This window comes from Pipistrellus kuhlii, unplaced genomic scaffold (assembly GCF_014108245.1).
Source record: "Pipistrellus kuhlii isolate mPipKuh1 unplaced genomic scaffold, mPipKuh1.p scaffold_m20_p_18, whole genome shotgun sequence".
NCBI lineage: Eukaryota > Metazoa > Chordata > Mammalia > Chiroptera > Vespertilionidae > Pipistrellus > Pipistrellus kuhlii.
The window spans coordinates 1,555,976-1,574,283 of NW_023425493.1; the positions used below are offsets into that span (position 1 = coordinate 1,555,976).

Below are 18,308 nucleotides of genomic sequence, written 5' to 3' on the forward strand. Positions count from 1 at the left end.
GTTAGCAGGACCCACGCGGTGGACGTGCCCGGCTTGGGCGAGGGTAAGGCTCCCCCACCCGCAGGCTGCCCAGGTCGGAACTGTGCGCCCGCAGCATTCGCGCTGCACTCCGGAGCTGGCCGCGTCTGTAATGTTTTCATGTTACACCTTTTAATGGTATTTTAATGTAAAGTGCGCTCTCAGTTCAGAAAGCCTCATCTTCGTGTTTTGCAACAATCCGTATTTATAAGATGTATTGACGTCGTCTAAAGGCAATTTATTTAGAAATGTTAAATTCTTTAAGGAAGGGGAAAGAAAAAAGGCGGGCTCGTCCGGGATTTGAACCCGGGACCTCTCGCACCCTAAGCGAGAATCATACCCCTAGACCAACGAGCCGGCGTGCTGCACCCTCGCCTCCATGATAAAGGAATGTGAAGCTACTTAGTCCCGCGCCCCCAAGTGGTTGTTTTTATAATGGTGTTTATCTTTAGCTGTTCTCAATACTCTATAGTCGGTTTTCTATTTTATTTTCCCTTTTGATATTTGCAAATCAGTGGCACAAAAGAAAACGATGTCGTTGCTGGTGTACTATTTACCTCTTATATAAAAAGACATAATTCTATGTATATTCGTGATTAACAAATTGCATGCGTGTGTGGCAATGCCTGTGGCAGCCAGATTCCAGACTCTACTGAGTTCTGGTTGTTGGAGTTTCCAGTAATAGCTGAATGGTCTGCTTCTAGCCCCTGTCTGTTATCATGGTATTCAAAGCACCATCTTTCCAGCCTTGGGAATTCCCATCTCTGTTTTCACTCAAACTGTTCTCTTCAGCTGGAAAATCTCTTTTCATTTGCATAAACCCCAAACTCTAACCTTTCCAGAAAGAAAAAAGATACTTTAACAGATTGAAATCAATTGTAGTGTCTCCTTTAATCACAATTTGCTGGAGGCTAAGACTCCAACACCGACACTGAATTCTGTAATTAGCAACCAATTTTATAATTGGTTATAATTGGTGCCCAATTGTCCAATATCTTTAAGGCTTGGCTTGCTTATTATATGTAAATTTTAAAAATAGCGTTGAGGTTTATGCTAGCAAAGCCAGCACTCAATGAATAATTGCTGAATGACTGTAATTTATTCCAAATTCATTAACAATGTAAATGTTGGTACTTGGACAATCGGTAATTATAAAGTGTCACTCTAGCAATAAGTAGCCAGTTAGGAAACAATAAATAGTGTGACTAATCTAAATAGACCTATTCATTTATTTTATTTCAGATGCCATTCATTTGTCAGCTTATTCATTTGTTCCCTGGCTCGTTTATTCAACAGACACTTAGAAGCTCTTTGTGCCAGACACCTTTCTCGCTGTGGTCTGACACCAGTAAATCACAGCGTGGAGCTCTACCATTCAGCCCCGCCCTGGTTTTATTTGAAACTGTCCTCTGCTTCCCTTCCTACTCTCTCCTTCTTCTTAGAACTCAAGGCAAAGAGGATAATAAATGCACTTTAAAATGTTAATTAGTTCTAGAGGCCCAAATAGTTTACTCCCCAAACCTAACAAATGTGCCCTGAAAACTTAAGTTTATATTTCCCCAGAATGAGGAAACTACAAAATAGAACTTACGTAAAAACAATGTAACCACCTCAGTTTCTGGAAACTCCAGTCTCTGTAGACATTAAGAGGGCTCTGTTACTAGAGTTGATTATCATTTTTTTCTTTTTCTTTTTCTTCCTCCAACTTCTCTCTAGTGATTGAAAGAAAGTTTGCTTTTTACTCTGCAGGCTCCCCGAGAGGATCTCATTTGCCCCTCACAACAGAGATGCAGGAAGACTGACAGCAACAAAACTCAAGATGTACAGTGCCTGTCGTGGGGAGAAACCTCTCCTGGGTGGGAGGAATATGTGTGACCCCTGACCCCTGCAGGAGCATCCTTCCCCGGGGAGGGGATGTGGGACAGAGATGGTTACAGGGCACAGGCAGACAGGGTCTCCAGGCACAGCCAACAAGGAAGCCTGGTGACCTATCTCCCACGACAATGAGCCCCTCCCAAGGACCCCGTGACTCTGGTGGCCCAGCGGTGCCTCTGTGCCCAGAGACATCAGAGCCAATAGCTCTTTCCGATTTCCAAACATTTTAAATAGAAATGCAACCCTTCTCCTGGATTCTGATGTTCTTTCTATAGCAATATCAATGAAACGGATTCAGCTTCAGGCCACCCTTTCTTTCTCCGTGGGGTCTGGCATTCACCTTTTTCTTTTCTTTTTTCTTTATTAAGGTATTATATGTGTACATATCTTACCATTACTGGCATTCACCTTTAACTCTATCTGATCCAATCCTGTGTTCCAGGAGCCTCTGGTTATCACTGTCCATGCGCCACAGCCACCCAGTTCTGTCAACAAACCTCAGAACACATGGGGGGAGGGAGTGCCAGTGAGAACACAGAGGGTGGAGAGGATTCCGCCACAGTCTCGAAGATCTGCTGGAAACCTGGGTGCCTGTCACCCTCTTCCTACTGTCCCGCTCATTCCAGCTCCAGAAAATCCTGCTCAGATGCATTCCTCAGCACCAGGTGACCCTGAGTGTCCCTTCTCTTATGTCTGGAAAGAGAAAGCAGAAGCCCCAGAGGTTCCCAGAGGTTCTCAGTGTGGACTGGAGGGAGCAGGCAGCCAGTGAGACCACGGCCAGGCACAGGTAACAGTACCTACCAGCCAGAGGCCTCTGCCTGTGACAACAAGAATTATTACTGATTCTGCGGGGAAACTCTCCCCAATCAGCTCGTGCTTTCAGAGGTAGCCGCCCTTCAACAGGGACCTTTCTGACCTTGCTGGAGTCCTCCTCCCATCCCACGTGCGGCCTCCACTGCTCCGGCTGGAAAGAGGCGTGTCCCGGGCAGAGGAGGAGGTGTCTGAAGCAGGAGGGTTGTTGGACGATCCTCAGACGAACAGTCGTGAATGGAGTCAGGGGTTTTGGTTTTGTTTTTTCCATTTACTCTCTTGACAGAAGGGTCAGAAGCTACCCCGCAAGGAGAGCACAGTGAGAACACCTGGCCTGGTGTTCTGTCTTTGCAACCTCTCCAGACTGGCTCCGCCCACACTCACCTATCCCTCCGCCAAGCCGCCAATTTCTCCGCTGGCCGGGCGGGCATTGCTTATCGATGGCCGGGCATTGCTTATCGATGGCCGGGCGTTGCTTATCGATGGCCTGGCATTGCTTATCGCGGAAGCCTGTGCTCCGGTGCACGCCCGCCTTCTGCCGCGGCCTGAGCTGACCGGCGGGGCCACCTGCGGGCCTGGCCCGGAGTCTCTGCCCGGGCCCAGCGCCTCGGCTTCTGCTCAGCCCAGGCCCGGGGTTTGGTCCTGGACACCGGGGAGCCGGGGGCGCCCTTCCCCACTCCCGCTGGGGAGCGGCCCAGCTTCCTCGATGCCCTTCTCTTGCGGAATCTCACCACCCGCTGCATCCCGGCCCTGCCACTCTGTTCCTGCACCGACTCCCCAATCCTGTCCCTCTGCCTCCCGCCTGGGTTTCGCCCGCATCCTCCTCTCTGTGTCCCCCTTCCCCTCTGTCAGCCGTTCCGGGGGCCCCTCCGCACACTCAGTCCCTCCGGGCACCCGGGCGCCGGGCCCGCTCCGGCCCGGGGACCGCGCTGGCGGGCGGCGGGCGGCGGGCGGCGGGGAGTCCGGGGAGGAGCGTCCCCATCCGCTCTCATTGACAAACGGAGGGGCGTTTTGTCTGCAAAAGCGACCCACACCCCAAGCACCTCCCTTTGTCTCCAGGTGGCGGGAGGGTCCCCGGTTCCCGGCCCCCCTCAGGCCGAAAGGGGCTCCCCAAGGGGAGTCAGCAAGATGGTGCTTCTCCAGCCCGCAGACCCCTCCATGCAGCCGCTCAGGCATCGCCCAGGCCGCGCGGGGGACCAGCCTGGGGCAGGGCAGGGGAGGGGGGTGGGGACCCCTGAAGCGGGGTGTCTCCCGCCGCACCCCATTAACTTCGTCACCGAACTGCCGCTCCCTGGCTGAGGCTCACAGGAACCCACAGGGCTGGCCCGGAGGCGGGACCCCGGCCAAGGCCCCCGGAGGAGACAATGGGGACCGGGGACTGGGACCTGAGGGGCGGCGAGGACCCCGGCGGGGCCGGGCGGCGGGGCGGCGGGCGGGCAGCCGCGGGCGGAGGGTGCGCGGTGCCGGCCTCCCCTCCGGGACGCGAGCCTGGGTGGGACCCGGGAGGCGCGGCCTCGCCTGACCAGAGGGGGTGATGGGCAGCCCGTGCCCCCCAATAGCGTCTTTCCCGCTGCGCGGAGCCGACCAATGAGCGGGCGGGTGGGCGGGGCCGGCAGGGCGGGCGGCGGTGGCGGGGCCGCGAGTGGGGGCGCGGCGCGGAGGTGCCCTGGGCGCGGCGTTGGCGAGGCGGCGCCCTGCGCGGAGCGGAGCGAAGGGCAGGCAGCCGGGCCCGGTGCGCGGCCGCGGGGCTGCAGCGGACGACGATGGCCGCGCCCGCGGGGGCCGGGGCGGAGACGGCGACCCTGGACCGCCGGCGCTGCCTGTGGTCTGTGCTGGCGGCGGCGCTCGGGCTGTGTGAGTGCGGCCGGGCGGGCGGGCGGGCCGGGACGCGGGCTGCGCTCGCCCCTCGCGGGGAGCGGGCCCTGCGCGCCGGCGCCGGGGCGGGGGCCGGGCGCGGCCTGCGCGCGGGGCGGGAATCGGCCGGCGGGGAGCGCGGCCGCGGAGGCCGGGGGGTACGGCGCCTCCCCCTCCTCCCGCCCCGGGTCCCCGCGTGTCGGGGCGGCGGGCGCCTACCTGCCGGGTTCCGGGGTCGCGGGGAGCGGCCCTGCTCCGCGCCGCCGCCGCCGAGCCCCCCGAGCGAGCGGTGGCCCGGGCGCCCGGGCCCGCCTGGGAGCCGGGTCGGGAGCCCGGGCTCTGGCTCCGCACCTTTGGGGAGTGGCAGGCTTCCCATCGCCGGGCCCTTTGTTGTCGGCTCCTTTTCGGGTCTTCAGAGGCGGTTTGCTTGGCTTTGTGCGTTTCCTTCCCGCCTGTGTCCAGCCTCTGATGGAGGAGCCCGGGTCCCCGGGCTCACCTCCGGACCTGCGGGGCGCCGGGGGGAGATGCCAGGAGGGGGTTCGGGGTGAGGATGCAGGGACCCGGGCATGCCACTGAGGCGACCTGGCTGAGGAGACTTTGCTCAAATCCGTAGTCTTTGGTCCAGTGGTGCCAGACACAGTCACCCTAGTTTGACAAGACATGGGACATTTTTTAGTTTTAAGCACATTTTTCTTTTCTTTTTTAAATCAAATGTTTTTCCTTGACAAATGTTGTGGGTCAGACTTGGGGGAACCTCTGCCTCGGTGTGCGGATTGGATGGTGGTTTTGTGGGGTGAAATCTCAGAACTTGCTGCCGTCCCAGGATGTGCTTGAGTAATAGTGACAGAGGCCAGCTCCTAAGGAGCACACACTTTCATTTCTTTTGTTCAGCAAGAATGCCAGTTGCATCATGAATACGAGTATCTGAATACTAGTTTACTCATTACTTTCTTTCACGGAAATTTTTTTTTTTAAAGTCCTTAACGTAATTGCCGGAACCAGGAAATACAGAATTAAAGCAATGATTCCAGGGGCCGTAAAGTATAATTGTAAAAGTTCCCCCACCCTCTGGAGGCTGACGGATAAGATACAATTCATTCTGTATAAATGTTTTCTTCTGAGACAAAAAAAAAAAAAAAAAGGTTAAAAGTGTGGTGTGTTTTTCTATGTTGTTTTGGGGGATTTCTTGGGGGTGGGGGTCGGTGATGGTGGTGTCATTTGTGTTTTAAGACAAGTAGGAAATAGCCCAAGTCTGAGGTTTATCAGAAATCTGTGTGCTTCAGGCAGAATTATGCATGAGAGGTCAGACATTGCTATAGAGGACAAGGCAGTGGGCTGATCTTAAACCCAGGGTGTTAAACGTGGTAAAACTGAAAAAATCAAAAAACGTAATCTTAGTGGATATTAATACAAAAAGATCATCAGAGTAATAGCGACATACAGCTTGGCCATACCTAGCTGTTCAGTAATGAAAGATGCATGCTGGTATGGGAAAGTCAGCAGGTGTTGTTATTAGTTTATTTTAGAAAAATACGCTTTCTTCTTGCCTGATCATGGATACTGTATATAACAGTTCATGTCTGGTGGAAAACCTTGTTGAGCTCAAGCCAGGTTCAGTTAGTCAACAAACATTTTTTTTTTTTTGCGCCTTTTATTTATTAAGCACCAAAAGTATTGTAGGAAGCAGATTCCTGCCCAGCGGGAGAAGCAACGTAAGAAGTCTCTCGATAATGGTGTGCTCTTAGGAGAGTCATCACTTCAGACGAAAGTTCAGGCCCGGGGAAGCTGAGTAGATATGAAAGAAACCTCCTACCTCAGCCTGGGAGTGCATAAGAGTTGGTAGGAGTAGGGGCAGGGCAGCCAGCCAGAGGCACTAACTCACGGAGGACCCTGCTGGCCACTCCTGAGGCTGGACTTTGCCCTCACGTCTGTAGGAAGGAGGGCTTTCTCTGTCAGGTGTAAAGGCTGGGTCAGAGTGGGGTGAGGCTCACCAGAGGGCGGTTGTAATAATCCATAGGAAGGTAAAGCCCTGAATGAAAGCAGCGGGATATGGGGAGAGGACATTTACATGAGCCAATTAGAAAATAAAATTGATGGGGCTTGTGGATTTGATTTGCCGAGGACTTGGAAGAGGGAGTGTATGATAGTCCTAGGGTTTGGGGTTTGGGAAGCTGGGTGTATTTTTGGAAAATGGGGCTTTTCCCAGAGGAAGAATATGGGATGAGGGATGGGAATCTGGGAGTAATAAGATGACAGAGTTACTTTTGGATGCGTTGAGTTTAAGCTGCTGTGGAAGCATCTCAATAGAAATGGGCAGGAGACAGCGGGAGGTGGTCCTGGGGGTGAGAACATTCTGGTTGGAAACATAGATGGGGGAGACTTGAAAACTGTGGTTTGCGAGGATGAGGTCACCAAGAGATAGTGCCCTGACGGAACTAGCAGGGGCCAAGGACAGAGCTAGCCCCCGGGAAGCGGGCTGGATGGCTAAGAGAAGACCACGGGAGAGTGTGGTGTCTTGGAAACCAAGCGAGAATGGAGTTGCAGGGGGGAGCAAGTGGTTAATGAAGGGACCCTGGGTACCATAGGGCACACTGGCTTTGGTGGTTGGAACATCTTTGGTAACCTTGGGTGGGAATGAACACAGAAGAAAAAGAAATCTCAGTCATTTGCACCACCCACTGCAAAATATGACAGCGTCATCTGCCTGGTTGCTCAAGCCAGAAACCTAGTCCATCCTTGATTCCTCCTTATCCTTCATCCTCCACATCCAGTCAGTTCTCCTGCCTCCAAAATGCACCAGGAATTCACCCACTCCTTTCTCATCAGTGGTCCACGCCTAGCATTTCAGTCAAAATCCCTGCCATTTTTACCTGTATTACTGCGCTAGTCTCCCAGCTATGTCCAAAGACCTCCTCTTGCCTCTTAAAAAAAAAAAAAAAAATCCTCATCTAAGGATATGTTTATTGACAAGAGAGAGAGAGAGAGAGAGAGAGAGAGAGAGAGAGAGAGAGGGGGAGACAGACAGACACTCAGTTGCCTCCTGTATGAGAGAGAGAAAGAGACACTCAGTTGTCTCCTGTGTGTGTGTGTGTGTGTGTGTGTGTGTGTGTGTGTGTGTGAGTGAGTGAGAGAGAGAGAGAGAGAGACTCAGTTGCCTCCTGAGACAGAGAGACAGAGAGACAGAGAGAGAGAGAGAGAAAGAGAGAGACAGACAGACAGACTCTTAGTTGCCTCCTGTATGCATCCAGACCAGGGATCCAAACCACAGTCTAGGCACGGGCCCTGAATGGGAATCAAACCAGAAACCTGCTGGTGTGCAGGATTCTGTTCTAACCAAGGAAGCACCTTCTTAGGGCCCCTCTGACTCTTTTGAATCCATTCTTCACACAACCGAAAGAATTATTTTTATTAAAATGCAAATCAGATCATGTTGCTTTCTTGTTTAAAATCCTTAAACAAGAAACCCCTTTCCATTGCGCTGCCGTTGCCATCCCCTCCCAGCTTTCCCGCCTGCCTGTGGTGGGCTGGTGGGCTGTGTGAGCCGTTTCTGCCTCCCTCTCTGACTTCGCCTGCTGCCTCTTGCCCCTTCCTGCCATCTTTCTGCTCTCTGACTCATTCCCACTTCCTCCTTCGCACTTGGCGTGCTCTTCCCCCAGAACTGCCCAGTTCTGCCTCCTCTGCATCTTTGGCATAAATGTCCCTTCCTCATGGGGACCTTCTCCAACCACCTCAGCCAGAAGAGTCCCCGGTGTCATTTCCTGGCCCTTGCTTTCTCATTGTAATTTCTAACTCATCGGTTTTTCTTTTCCTTTTCCCTCCACTAGAATCCAGGATGGACCCATGGTTGTCTTGTTCATAGAAGTATCTCTAGTGTTTGTTTCTTCACGTGTATGATAGATGCTGATAAGTGCCATGTTTGTTAAGTGGCAGGGGCTGTAGACTTGTCTTGGTAGCAGTTTGTTAGCAGTTTGTAATATGGAGTTAGAATGATTGTCGGCACTCAATAATTGTTTATTGGGAGAAAGAGTATTTTTCCCAAGTGTGATTTCATGCATTAACTGATTATTTTCATTCTTTACCATTTCTTAGTTCTTCAGAGACGTATAGAATGAATGAACTAACATTCTCTAACTACTTTAGTCACCATAGCTTTGAAATGACTAGTTATTTCATAATTAAATTATTTTAATATATATTTATTGATTTCAGGGAGGAAGGGATAAGGAGAGAGATAGAAACATCACTGATGATAGAGAATCATTGATTTGCTGCCTCCTGCATGCCACCCACTGGGGGTCCAGCTTGCAACCCAGGCATGTGCCCTTGACTGGAATCCAACTTGGGAACCTGTAGTCTGCAGGCTGACGCTCTATCCACTGAGCCAAACCAGCTAGGGCTTAAATTATTTTATTTTGTTTGTAGTAGCAACTAAGTGTTTTATCAGTAGGACTTTTCTATATTAAAAATATTTTATTTAATCATCACTGGAGGAGTGAGAATATTTTTCCATTGATTTTTATTTATTGGTTGATTTTATTGATTATGGTATCACATAATTGTCTTCATCCCCCCATTCCCATCCCAAACCCCTCCCCACATATGCCCCCACCCCCTTGTTGTCCATGGCCACTGGCTAGGCCCATATGCATGCACACAAGTCCTTTGGTTGATCTCTTCCTCTTACCCCCACCCTCCCCTACTTTCCCTCTGAGGTTTGAGAATCTGATCGCTGCTTCTCTTTCTCTGGGTCTGTTTTTGTTTATCAGTTTATGTTGTTCATTATTTCCTCTAGATGCGTGAGATCTTGTGATCCAAGAAATACCCTTGTAAGAACCGAAACTGAGACAGGCCATAATGGTTATGCTGAGAGGCCAATGAATCAGTCTGTAGTGAGTTCCTTTCTGGGCCAGCAGTTCTTTTGAGTCCCAATTTCTTTTTCTTTTTCTTTTTCTTCTTCTTTTTTTTAAAATATATTTTATTGATTTTGTACAGAGAGGAAGGGAGAGAGACAGAGTTAGAAAAATCGATGAGAGAGAGTCATCAATCAGCTGCCTCTTGCACATCCCCCACTGGGGATATGCCCGCAACCAAGGTACATGCCCTCAACCGGAATCGAACCCGGGTCCCTTCAGTCCCCAAGCCGACGCTCTATCCATTGAGCCAAACCGGTTTCAGCTTGAGTCCCAATTTCAATGTCAAACAGTTCTTTCCATTGATTTTTAGAGAGAAATGGAGGAGGGAAGGGAAGGGAGAGAGAAGAGAGAAATATAGATGAGAGAGAGACAGATCAATTATTTGTTTGTTTAGTGAGAGAGGAAGAGAGAAGGGCAGATATAAACATTGATGAGAGAGAAACATCAATTGGCTGCCTCCTGACTGCCCTCTATTGGGAATGGGGCCTGAAACCTAGGCATGTGCCCTGACAGGGAATGGAGCCAGTGACCTCTTGGTTCATGGGTTGATGCTCATCCACTGAGCCACACTGACCGGAACCTACTGAGTTTTAAAAATGTGATTTCATTGGAGAAAATTAATATACACAGTTTTTTACAAATTGTATTTCCGCCCCCGGCCCCCGCCATCTAGAAAATGCATCAGCTAAATGTTCCTTACCTTCCTTTCTATCCCCACTGGGCTGTTTTCCCTCACTCAGTCGCATTTCTCTGCATGATTAGAATCTGCCAACTGGAGCCTGAAGGCATTTTTATTTAAATTGTATCTTTTATCTGAGGGTTTGAATTCTCCCTGTAAGTACATACATCTCAGGTGTCCCTAAACTTGGAAAGATTTTACTCTTGCTTCTAAGACCACTGGTGTCATTTAAAAGAGAATAAACAGCTTGCTTTGGCATAGAACTCATTATAGATGAGTTTGGTCTTTAACCCCCATCAAAGGGCATCTCTCTATATAAAAGACTAATATGCAAAGTGTCCCCTCGGGAGTTCAACCAGGAGACCCGGAATTTGACCGTTTGCTATGTTATGCACTGATCATCAGGGGGCAGTGTGAAACAAAGAAAGGCCCCAACTAAACAGCTGGCAGCAGGGGAAGGAAGGCCCGATGGGCCCTGATCACTGGCCAGGCCTAGCGACCCTGCATGTGCATGAATTTCCTGCACCGGGCCTCTAGTTTAATGATAACCAGCACTATCTCCTGAGGTCTCAGGTAGCTGATGGCTACGGATCTTGGTCCCTAAGACTTGTGTGAGCAGAATGTCTTGAGTGATGTTCCTTCCTGCCTTTTCCACTTATTTTGCCAAGTGGTTTGACATTAGCAACGCCCTGGAGACAAAACCAAAGCCCTTGAATTTTGGGCTCCGTAGGAAGGCGGAGGTCAGTTGGCTTTGTGACCATTCACAGTGTCTGAACTGAGAAATTGTCTTCATCTCCTGGGACATTTATATCTGTGCCCTTAAACCTCCTTATTTATTCATTATCTTTTTTAATGCATTTGGCCTCTGTACTATTTTATTTACTTATAATTTCTCCTTGGTTCCATTAGGCCTTTATCCAGGAACGGAAGGATGACTTCGTTGATATATTCTCCTTTATTAATTTATTCTTTTTTTTTTTTTTTTTTTTTTTTTTTTTGTACAAATTCTGAATCTCTTTAGAAATGGCAAGACTTAGTAATACCCCTGGTCTACTGTCAGGGCCTGTAGCTTGAGTAGTTTTCTGGTAACTGTGATTCTTTGAGTCCCGTTCTTAGGTTTAACTAGTTGGGATTAGAAATGCTCCGTGCCTTTGCTGCAGATAAGATTGCCCCAGAGAATGAACCCAGGACCTGAGTAGTGTGCTGTAACCAACGAAACAAACTCTGCTCAGTTTACAATGAACATTTTCTATCCTGGGACTCAGATTCTCACTGTGCTTTGGGATCTGGGGAGGTTATTTTATGCAATTTAGAATCATTTTTTTAAAATGCTTTTCTCAAAATTAAGAAATGTATTCCTTTCTCTTCAGATATTAAAGAAGACAGTGTGGAATTATGTAAATTTAACATAAACATGAGCTTCTTCCAGATAGCTAAATGTAGATGTAGACACAGATGATCTATCCATCCATCTATCTGTCTGTCTATATTTCTTTTTTTCAGCCAGGTGTAACTCCTGTTTCTTAGCCCATAGGAATGTGGACATAAAACTAAGTTAGTGCTGTATCTTTTCCTCTTCCCTCGTTTATTGCATGCTTACTATGAGGCAGACCTCTGCTAAATAATGTATATGCATATCTCACACAGTCGTTAGCAGCACTGTGCGATGCTGAGTGTTGTTATTAACGTCACAGAGGAGGACCCTGAGACTCAGGCAGGTTGTGTAACTTGTCCCAGGTCACACAGCTCGTATATGGTAGGGTTAGGCCCCTCCTCCAATGTATGTGCTTGCAACCACTCTGCTGTATTGTAGAATTTCTCTTTTCAAGTCTCCAACTGTGTGGAGGAAAGGCTTCTGGACGCCTTCAATGTCTACAGAGAGCCTTTAACTGCCCCAGGCATCCACCCACTTCTTTCTTTGTGTGGTGACGACCTCTGTGCAGGGAACCCAGGCCCTGCTGCTGCTGACTCCGCTGGGGCGGCGGGTGGGGGGTGGAGGGAAGCTACCACGTCAGAGCCATCCTCACCACCCAGAGCTCTGACTGCTCCTCGGGATGTTAATAGTGGGGTTCCTGCAGGTTCTTCTCTTTCTTCTGCTGCTCCCTCTGGCTAGGACCCAGCCTGACTCCATTGAACCGAGTGGCTGACACCATACTAGACCCAGGAGGCAACACTGCGGACCAAGCCCTGAGCCTCACTTCTTCTCCTCAAGCTTTGTATGTTCCAAACCATGTATACGTGTATATCCCCTTTCCAAACGGTGCCTTCCTGCCTCTCCCCTCCCCTCCCCCTCTCCCTTCCCCCTCCCCTCCCTGGCCATTGTTCTCAAAAACACTCAGGGGTGCCCACTTCCCACAGGATCCGGTTCCAACATCTCAGCCTACATTTTCAACTTTCAACTTTTCTTCTGCCCCAGCCCAGTGAATCTACATAATTCATGTTTACACATCATCCGTGTTTTTCTCTCTGCAAAATGCCCTTCCTGTGTGTCAATCTTGATTCTTCTCAGTTCCAGATGAAATTCAAGCATGTTTCCCATAAAACACTCCCTGACCTCTCCGTGTCCAAACTTAGGGGAAGCTTTAGCAGAAACTGTTTTAGGGACGAGAAGGTGTAGACAAGAAGTGACGTGCAGGCTGTGGCATGTGCTCACTCTTTGGGAGTCTGTTGTTCTCCTGCCTCCCGGGACACTCGGTGTTCGCTGGGGACATTCCATGGTTGCGTGTGTGTTCGCACCGAGTGTCTGAGTCTGCACTCCCACCACACCCAGCATTCGTTTGCTGTCCAGTAAATAAGGTGCTTAATGGATGCTCTCTTTTTTTGTTTTATTGTAACCAAGCCTGTATCCCAACAGGAAGGGGCCAGTTTCCATTCCTCCCATATTTATCCCCTGTGCTCGGGGAACATTTGCACTTGAACTCTCCCCAGCCATGATAAGTTGGTGCTGGCGAGTCTGGACTCTTTGCCAGGTTTTTCTAAGAGCCACAGAATGCTTGCCTGGGGTTAGGTGTCCATTTAAGGGCACGTTGGTTTCTTCCATTTGTTTTAGGGGGAGAAAGGTGTTACACATTCCATTAACCATAACTTCCCATTGTAGGAATCCTAAAAATCCAGCTGCTATCAGTCTGTTTACTCCTCACATGTCCTTGGAGAGCTCTCTGACCACCAGGAAGTGTACTGTGTGTTGGGCACACAAAGGCCAAGGGAGATGGAGTTCTCCCCTGAAGGAGCCGGAGCCTTGCAGGGAGGCTGAGGTGACTGAGGAGCAGGAGCAGCACCAGTGCCCTGAAGACTGCCTCTCCCTGAGGGAGAAGAGGCGGAGGCAGACGGGAGACACCGAGCCCTGGGACGAAGAGGTGGTCAGACAGGGAAGGCTTTGCCCATGTTTGGGTGGGGTCATGGGATTGTGCAGAATTTCAGAGGTGGGCTTCCTTCCAGGCCCAGAGAGCACTCTCACCCGTGCTCAGAGGTAAGCCCCTTGCGTGGCATGTTGGGGGAGGGGAGCCAGCCGCCCCCAGCTCACCAGCTGCAGCCCTCACCTGTGCGGAGCAGGACATGGGCTGCCCCATCGGAAGGCCTGGCCTGCCATGCTGAGGCCTGGGCTTTGTGCAACAGCAGGGAGCTTTCAGCCCGGCTCTGCAGAAGGAGTTAAAAAAAAATCAAGTGCATTTTCATTTGATCGAGAGGTTGTCCAACGGAGAGCCAGGTAGTAGCCACGGCTCTGAGAGCGCCTGCCTGTGGCTTGAAGAGGATGAGGCATTTCCTCCCTTCCGTGTAGTTAAACTGGGCTTGGCCTGCCCCGCCTCCGGCCACCTTTACCCCCTTCCTAGACTTGAACTTCTCAAAAACGAAGCAGAGCACTGCCGTTCAAGCTCTGGTCACTAGATTCCTAGGGGTGAATGGCAACTCTGCTTTAGAGCTTTCAGATGTTTGGTGTACATTTCTTTGGTTCCTACGGTGTATTTTTTTTTAAAATATATTTTTATTGATTTCAGTGGGGAAGGAGAGAGAGAGAGAGAGAGAGAGAGAGAGAGAGAGAGAGAGAGAGAGAGAGAGAGAGACATCAATGATGAGAGAGAATCATTGATTGGCTGCCTCCTGCCCGGCCTCTACAGGGGGATGGAGCTCGCAACCCAGGCATGTGCCCTTGCTGGAATCAAACCCAGGACCCTTCAGTCCACAGGCTAATGCTCTATCCATTGAGCCAAACCAGCCAGTGTTTTTTTAACCATTAAAATAATAATAAAGAACAACATGCACAGATACGAAGTTCTACACATAATCCAGCTGCTGTGGAGATCACTGCCGCATGAACTTCCGCAGCCAGTGCGCTTCTTAGGATGAAGCAGGTTTAAGTTTGTAAATGTGTGATTGATTAAGAAGGTAGAACAGCACTGCCCTCGTCTTTGGAAAAAGTCAAGTCCACAGATGTACACTAATATGTATTTCTAAAGTCAACATACCTCTTGGTAACAGTCAAATGCCAGACAAACACGGCTCATCGGCCTCAGCACCATCTCATCACTACATCATAATTGAAGTCCTGTCTCTCTTTGGGGTGCTGGATGGTGGTTGCAAGTGTAGAATCACCTGATGCTCAAGCCACGCCCCACACGAATTAAATCAGAAACCCTGGACATACGAACAGGACCCAGGCATCAGTATGTTTTTAATAGACTTTATTTTTCACAGCAAAAATTGAGAGAAAGGTTATGTATACCATATACCCACACCCTCCCTCCCCGCTCTCTCTCTCTCTCACACACACACATACACACACACACACACACACACACGACCTCTCCCATTAGCAGCATCCCCACCGGAGTGGTCCATTCATTACAATTGATGAACCGTCACTGACATATAATCCCCCAGAGCCCATCATTTACATTCAGTTCACTGGTGTGCATTCTCTGGGTTTGGCCAATGTCTGATGCCATGTACCTACCATTACAGTAGCATATGGAGTCTGTTTAGCAGGCACCACTCTTTACTTTTTAAAATATATATTGGAGAGAGAGATAGAAGCATCAATGATGAGAGAGAATCATTAATTGGCAGCTTCCTGCATGCCTCACACTGGGGATCAACCCCACAACCCAGGCATGTGCCCTTGACCGGAATCGAGCCCGAGACCCTTCAGTCCACAGGTCGATGCTTTGTCCACTGAGCTAAACTGGCTAGAGCAGGCGTCACTCTTTTCCAGCGCTCTCTAGGTGGTCCCCATGCGCACCCGAGCCGAGAGCCCCTGTGCTGCATTGTAGTCTGGGCCTTATTCATCACCATATGTTCTGAACGCCGCTTGCCTGACTTGGGTGGGACAACTGCCCGTCTTCTCTGTATGCTGGGTTCCCCTTGAGATTCTGTTTGAACAAAGGATTCTGTGAAAGCTGCATAATCAGCTCGTGGAGAGCACTGGTCTTTGGAGTCAGAAGGTTCTAGATTGAACTGTTTGCTCCATGTTTGCTGGATAAATAACTCAGGCAAGTTCCTTGGCCTCTCTGAGCGTCTGTGAATGCGGAACACCCAAAAGAGTTGATGAGAAAAAATAAATGTACCCCGGTGAGCACTCGTCCGCAGTGGTTCCCCGTTGCTTCCTTTGTGAGGTGAGGAACGTCCTTCTTGCCAGGTAGGCGTAGCCTTTCCAATCTCTTGTTCTGATATTTCCTATTGGCCTTTCCTGGTTTGGATTAACTTTGGGTTCAGATATCTTCTGATGTATAGTAAGCCTTCTGATATGACTTGAGAGCTTGGAAAAATAGATCTGAGGTCCACTGGCCTTTGGCTTGAATAGAAACATGCCATTTCGACACCTGGGAAGTAGGAAACATGAGAGCTAATATTGTCCTGTTATGTATCTGATATGCATGCCCCAGAGCTTTCAACATGCTCTTTATGCTGAGCATAACCCATCAGAAGTAAAACGATCCAGTTTCTTACCAAAAGCTCTGTATAATTTCGTCCTTGCCGAGGATGGGGAACTGTGCGGACAGGACGCAGATGACACGGTTCGGGCTGGCCCCCCTGTGGCATGCGCTGACTGCTTGACTGGAGATCTTGGCCTTGAATGGGAGTCCTGGCGCCCAGGTCACCGCGCTCAGAGGCTCATGTACTTGTCCCCACAAGACTGCCAGTCCAGCCAGGGCAGGCGAGTCCCCGTGTGGTTGGGAAGAAGGAAGGGCTGACTGAAAACAGGAAAGCGGTGGCCGGGAAGAGGGATGCACAGCACACAGAGGGCAGAGAGCAGCAGCAGGGCTTGCAGGAGTCAAGTGACTCGATCAGTGACTGGCCTGATTCAGGACCTCTTGAATCCCTCTCATTGGAGAAACAGAAAGGTCTTTGTTGGTGCAGAAAAGGTTGCGGATGGAGAGGAGGCCAGCTGGATGTGGATTAGGGGAACGGAATGGACTCTGAGAAGAACTGGGTAATCCTGGGTATTAGGAAAAGTACATGTGTGCTTTTCATTGAGCATTTCAAGAGATGCTCTCCTTTGGGATGCTCTCATCCCAATAGGAAGGTGATGGAAGAAAGTCAGCTAAGCCTCCATATGGGAGTGTCAGCATTCAAACTCGACAAGGAATCTCTGCAACACCATGTGTTTGGGGCCATTATGGCAAAGCCATTTGTGGTGGAGCAAGTGTAATTTTTATGGCTGAGCCCATCTGAGTATGGTGAGTTTTATTCATTCATTCAACAAGTGTGTGTTGAACACGCTGACGAAAGGCATGAGGTAATGAGAAGAACACAGTGGACAAGGCAGACGTAGTCCCCACACTCCTGATCATTCCAAGCAGAGTGAGGGTGCCCTGATGGCGACTAAGCTGGATGGGGGAGCACAGCTCAGGGAGTTTGGGGCTGACACTGGGAGAAAGTCACTTCTGGAAGGAAGGAAGGAAGGGAGCCCTGCTCTGGGAGGGTGGACCATCTCCTCAGTACCATCTGCAGTGGCCACACCCCAGCCTGGTCATGTGCTGATGGCTTTCACTGGGCATATGCAGGTTAAAGAAGCAAATTACTGATGTCTTCTGTCTTTAAAAAAGCGGTTTTAGTATGAGAAATGAAATATATTAAAAATAAAACATATACGGAAAATGTGATTGAGTGTAGGTATGGGATATGTATGTAGAGTCGATGGAGGAATATTAAAATGAGCTCACAGGCCCTGGCCAGTGGCTCAGTTGGTTGGAGTGTCCCATACACCAAAAGGTTGTGAGTTCCATTCCTGGTCAGGGCACATAACTAGGCTGCAGATTTGATCACCTGATTAGGTTGTGTATGGGAGGCCACCAATTGATGTTTCTCTCTCACATCGACTTTTCTCTCTGTCTTGCCCTTCCTTTTTCTCTAAAATCAATAAAAAAGTATCCTTAGGTGAGGATTAAAAAAAACCCCACAAAGCTTGCCTGCTGCCATTCTGACCTAGGAAATTGCGCATTATCCTCAGTAGTGCCTTTTCATCCTGGCCCCCCGGCTGCAGTCATGACCACTGGGTGAATTTTGTGTCCGGTGTTCTCGCTGGTTCCTCTCTTTTCATGTGATGTAAAAGGTCATGTCCATGCTTGCACCAGGAGACACTGCCGTCTCACCTCCCACTGTGTACCAACACCAGACAGACAGGCTGGAGCGCTATTTTTAAATAAATTGCTTTATTGCACTCTTTTAAGCAGGTGAATATACTGGTGACATCAAAGTGCTTTCAAAATTTTTCAAAACAAAAGCCTTCTTTTCATCTCAAGGAGAACCTTAACAAGTCTGTGAACAGGATGAGGTTTTGACAAACCAGGGAACTACACAGACCCAGCAGTGACAGGACCAGGAATTGCTCCCATGAGAACAGTTTCCAACCCGCATCTAGGCCGTGAGAGTGTTGATTCGCTCTAGCAATGCCTCTCCAGTGTATCTCAGATGACTTCATGGTGTGAGAGTTTGAGTTCACTTAGAGTAAAATCATCTTGACAGCCGCGTTGGGAGACGTTACTTATATTATATCAATGCAATCATCTAAAGTACAGGACAGATCCTGTCCGAATAGCCTCTTGGGCAAACCAGCCTGGAGTGTGCTTTTGTCGTTGTGGCTGGGATGGGTGTTGTTTTGTATTCTCCATTTGCTTTCTCCTCCTCCTCCCACCCCTCGCAAAAACAAAACAAAACAAAAC

General features: G+C 49.7%; 1 protein-coding gene, 1 long non-coding RNA gene and 1 other non-coding gene across 3 annotated transcripts in view; 1 reads left to right on the forward strand and 2 right to left on the reverse strand.

The window, feature by feature from the left end:
* Positions 1-288: 288 nt before the first annotated feature.
* Positions 289-4,225, reverse strand: LOC123652524. Its single transcript, XR_006741899.1, has 2 exons — positions 2,302-4,225; positions 289-2,233 (listed from the first exon to the last, which is right to left on the reverse strand). It is a non-coding gene; the product is annotated as an uncharacterized LOC123652524 (long non-coding RNA).
* TRNAP-AGG lies at positions 304-375 on the reverse strand. Its single transcript has one exon. It is a non-coding gene; the product is annotated as a tRNA-Pro (tRNA).
* Positions 4,226-4,338: 113 nt separating the features above from the next.
* The window catches only part of MPZL1 (myelin protein zero like 1), a 29,740-nt gene continuing 15,770 nt past the window's right edge, over positions 4,339-18,308 (forward strand). The window contains exon 1 of the mRNA XM_036442934.2: positions 4,339-4,557. Within this exon, the coding sequence (XP_036298827.1) occupies positions 4,467-4,557 (91 nt within the window). The 5' untranslated portion in view covers positions 4,339-4,466. The remainder of the gene's footprint in view (positions 4,558-18,308) is intronic.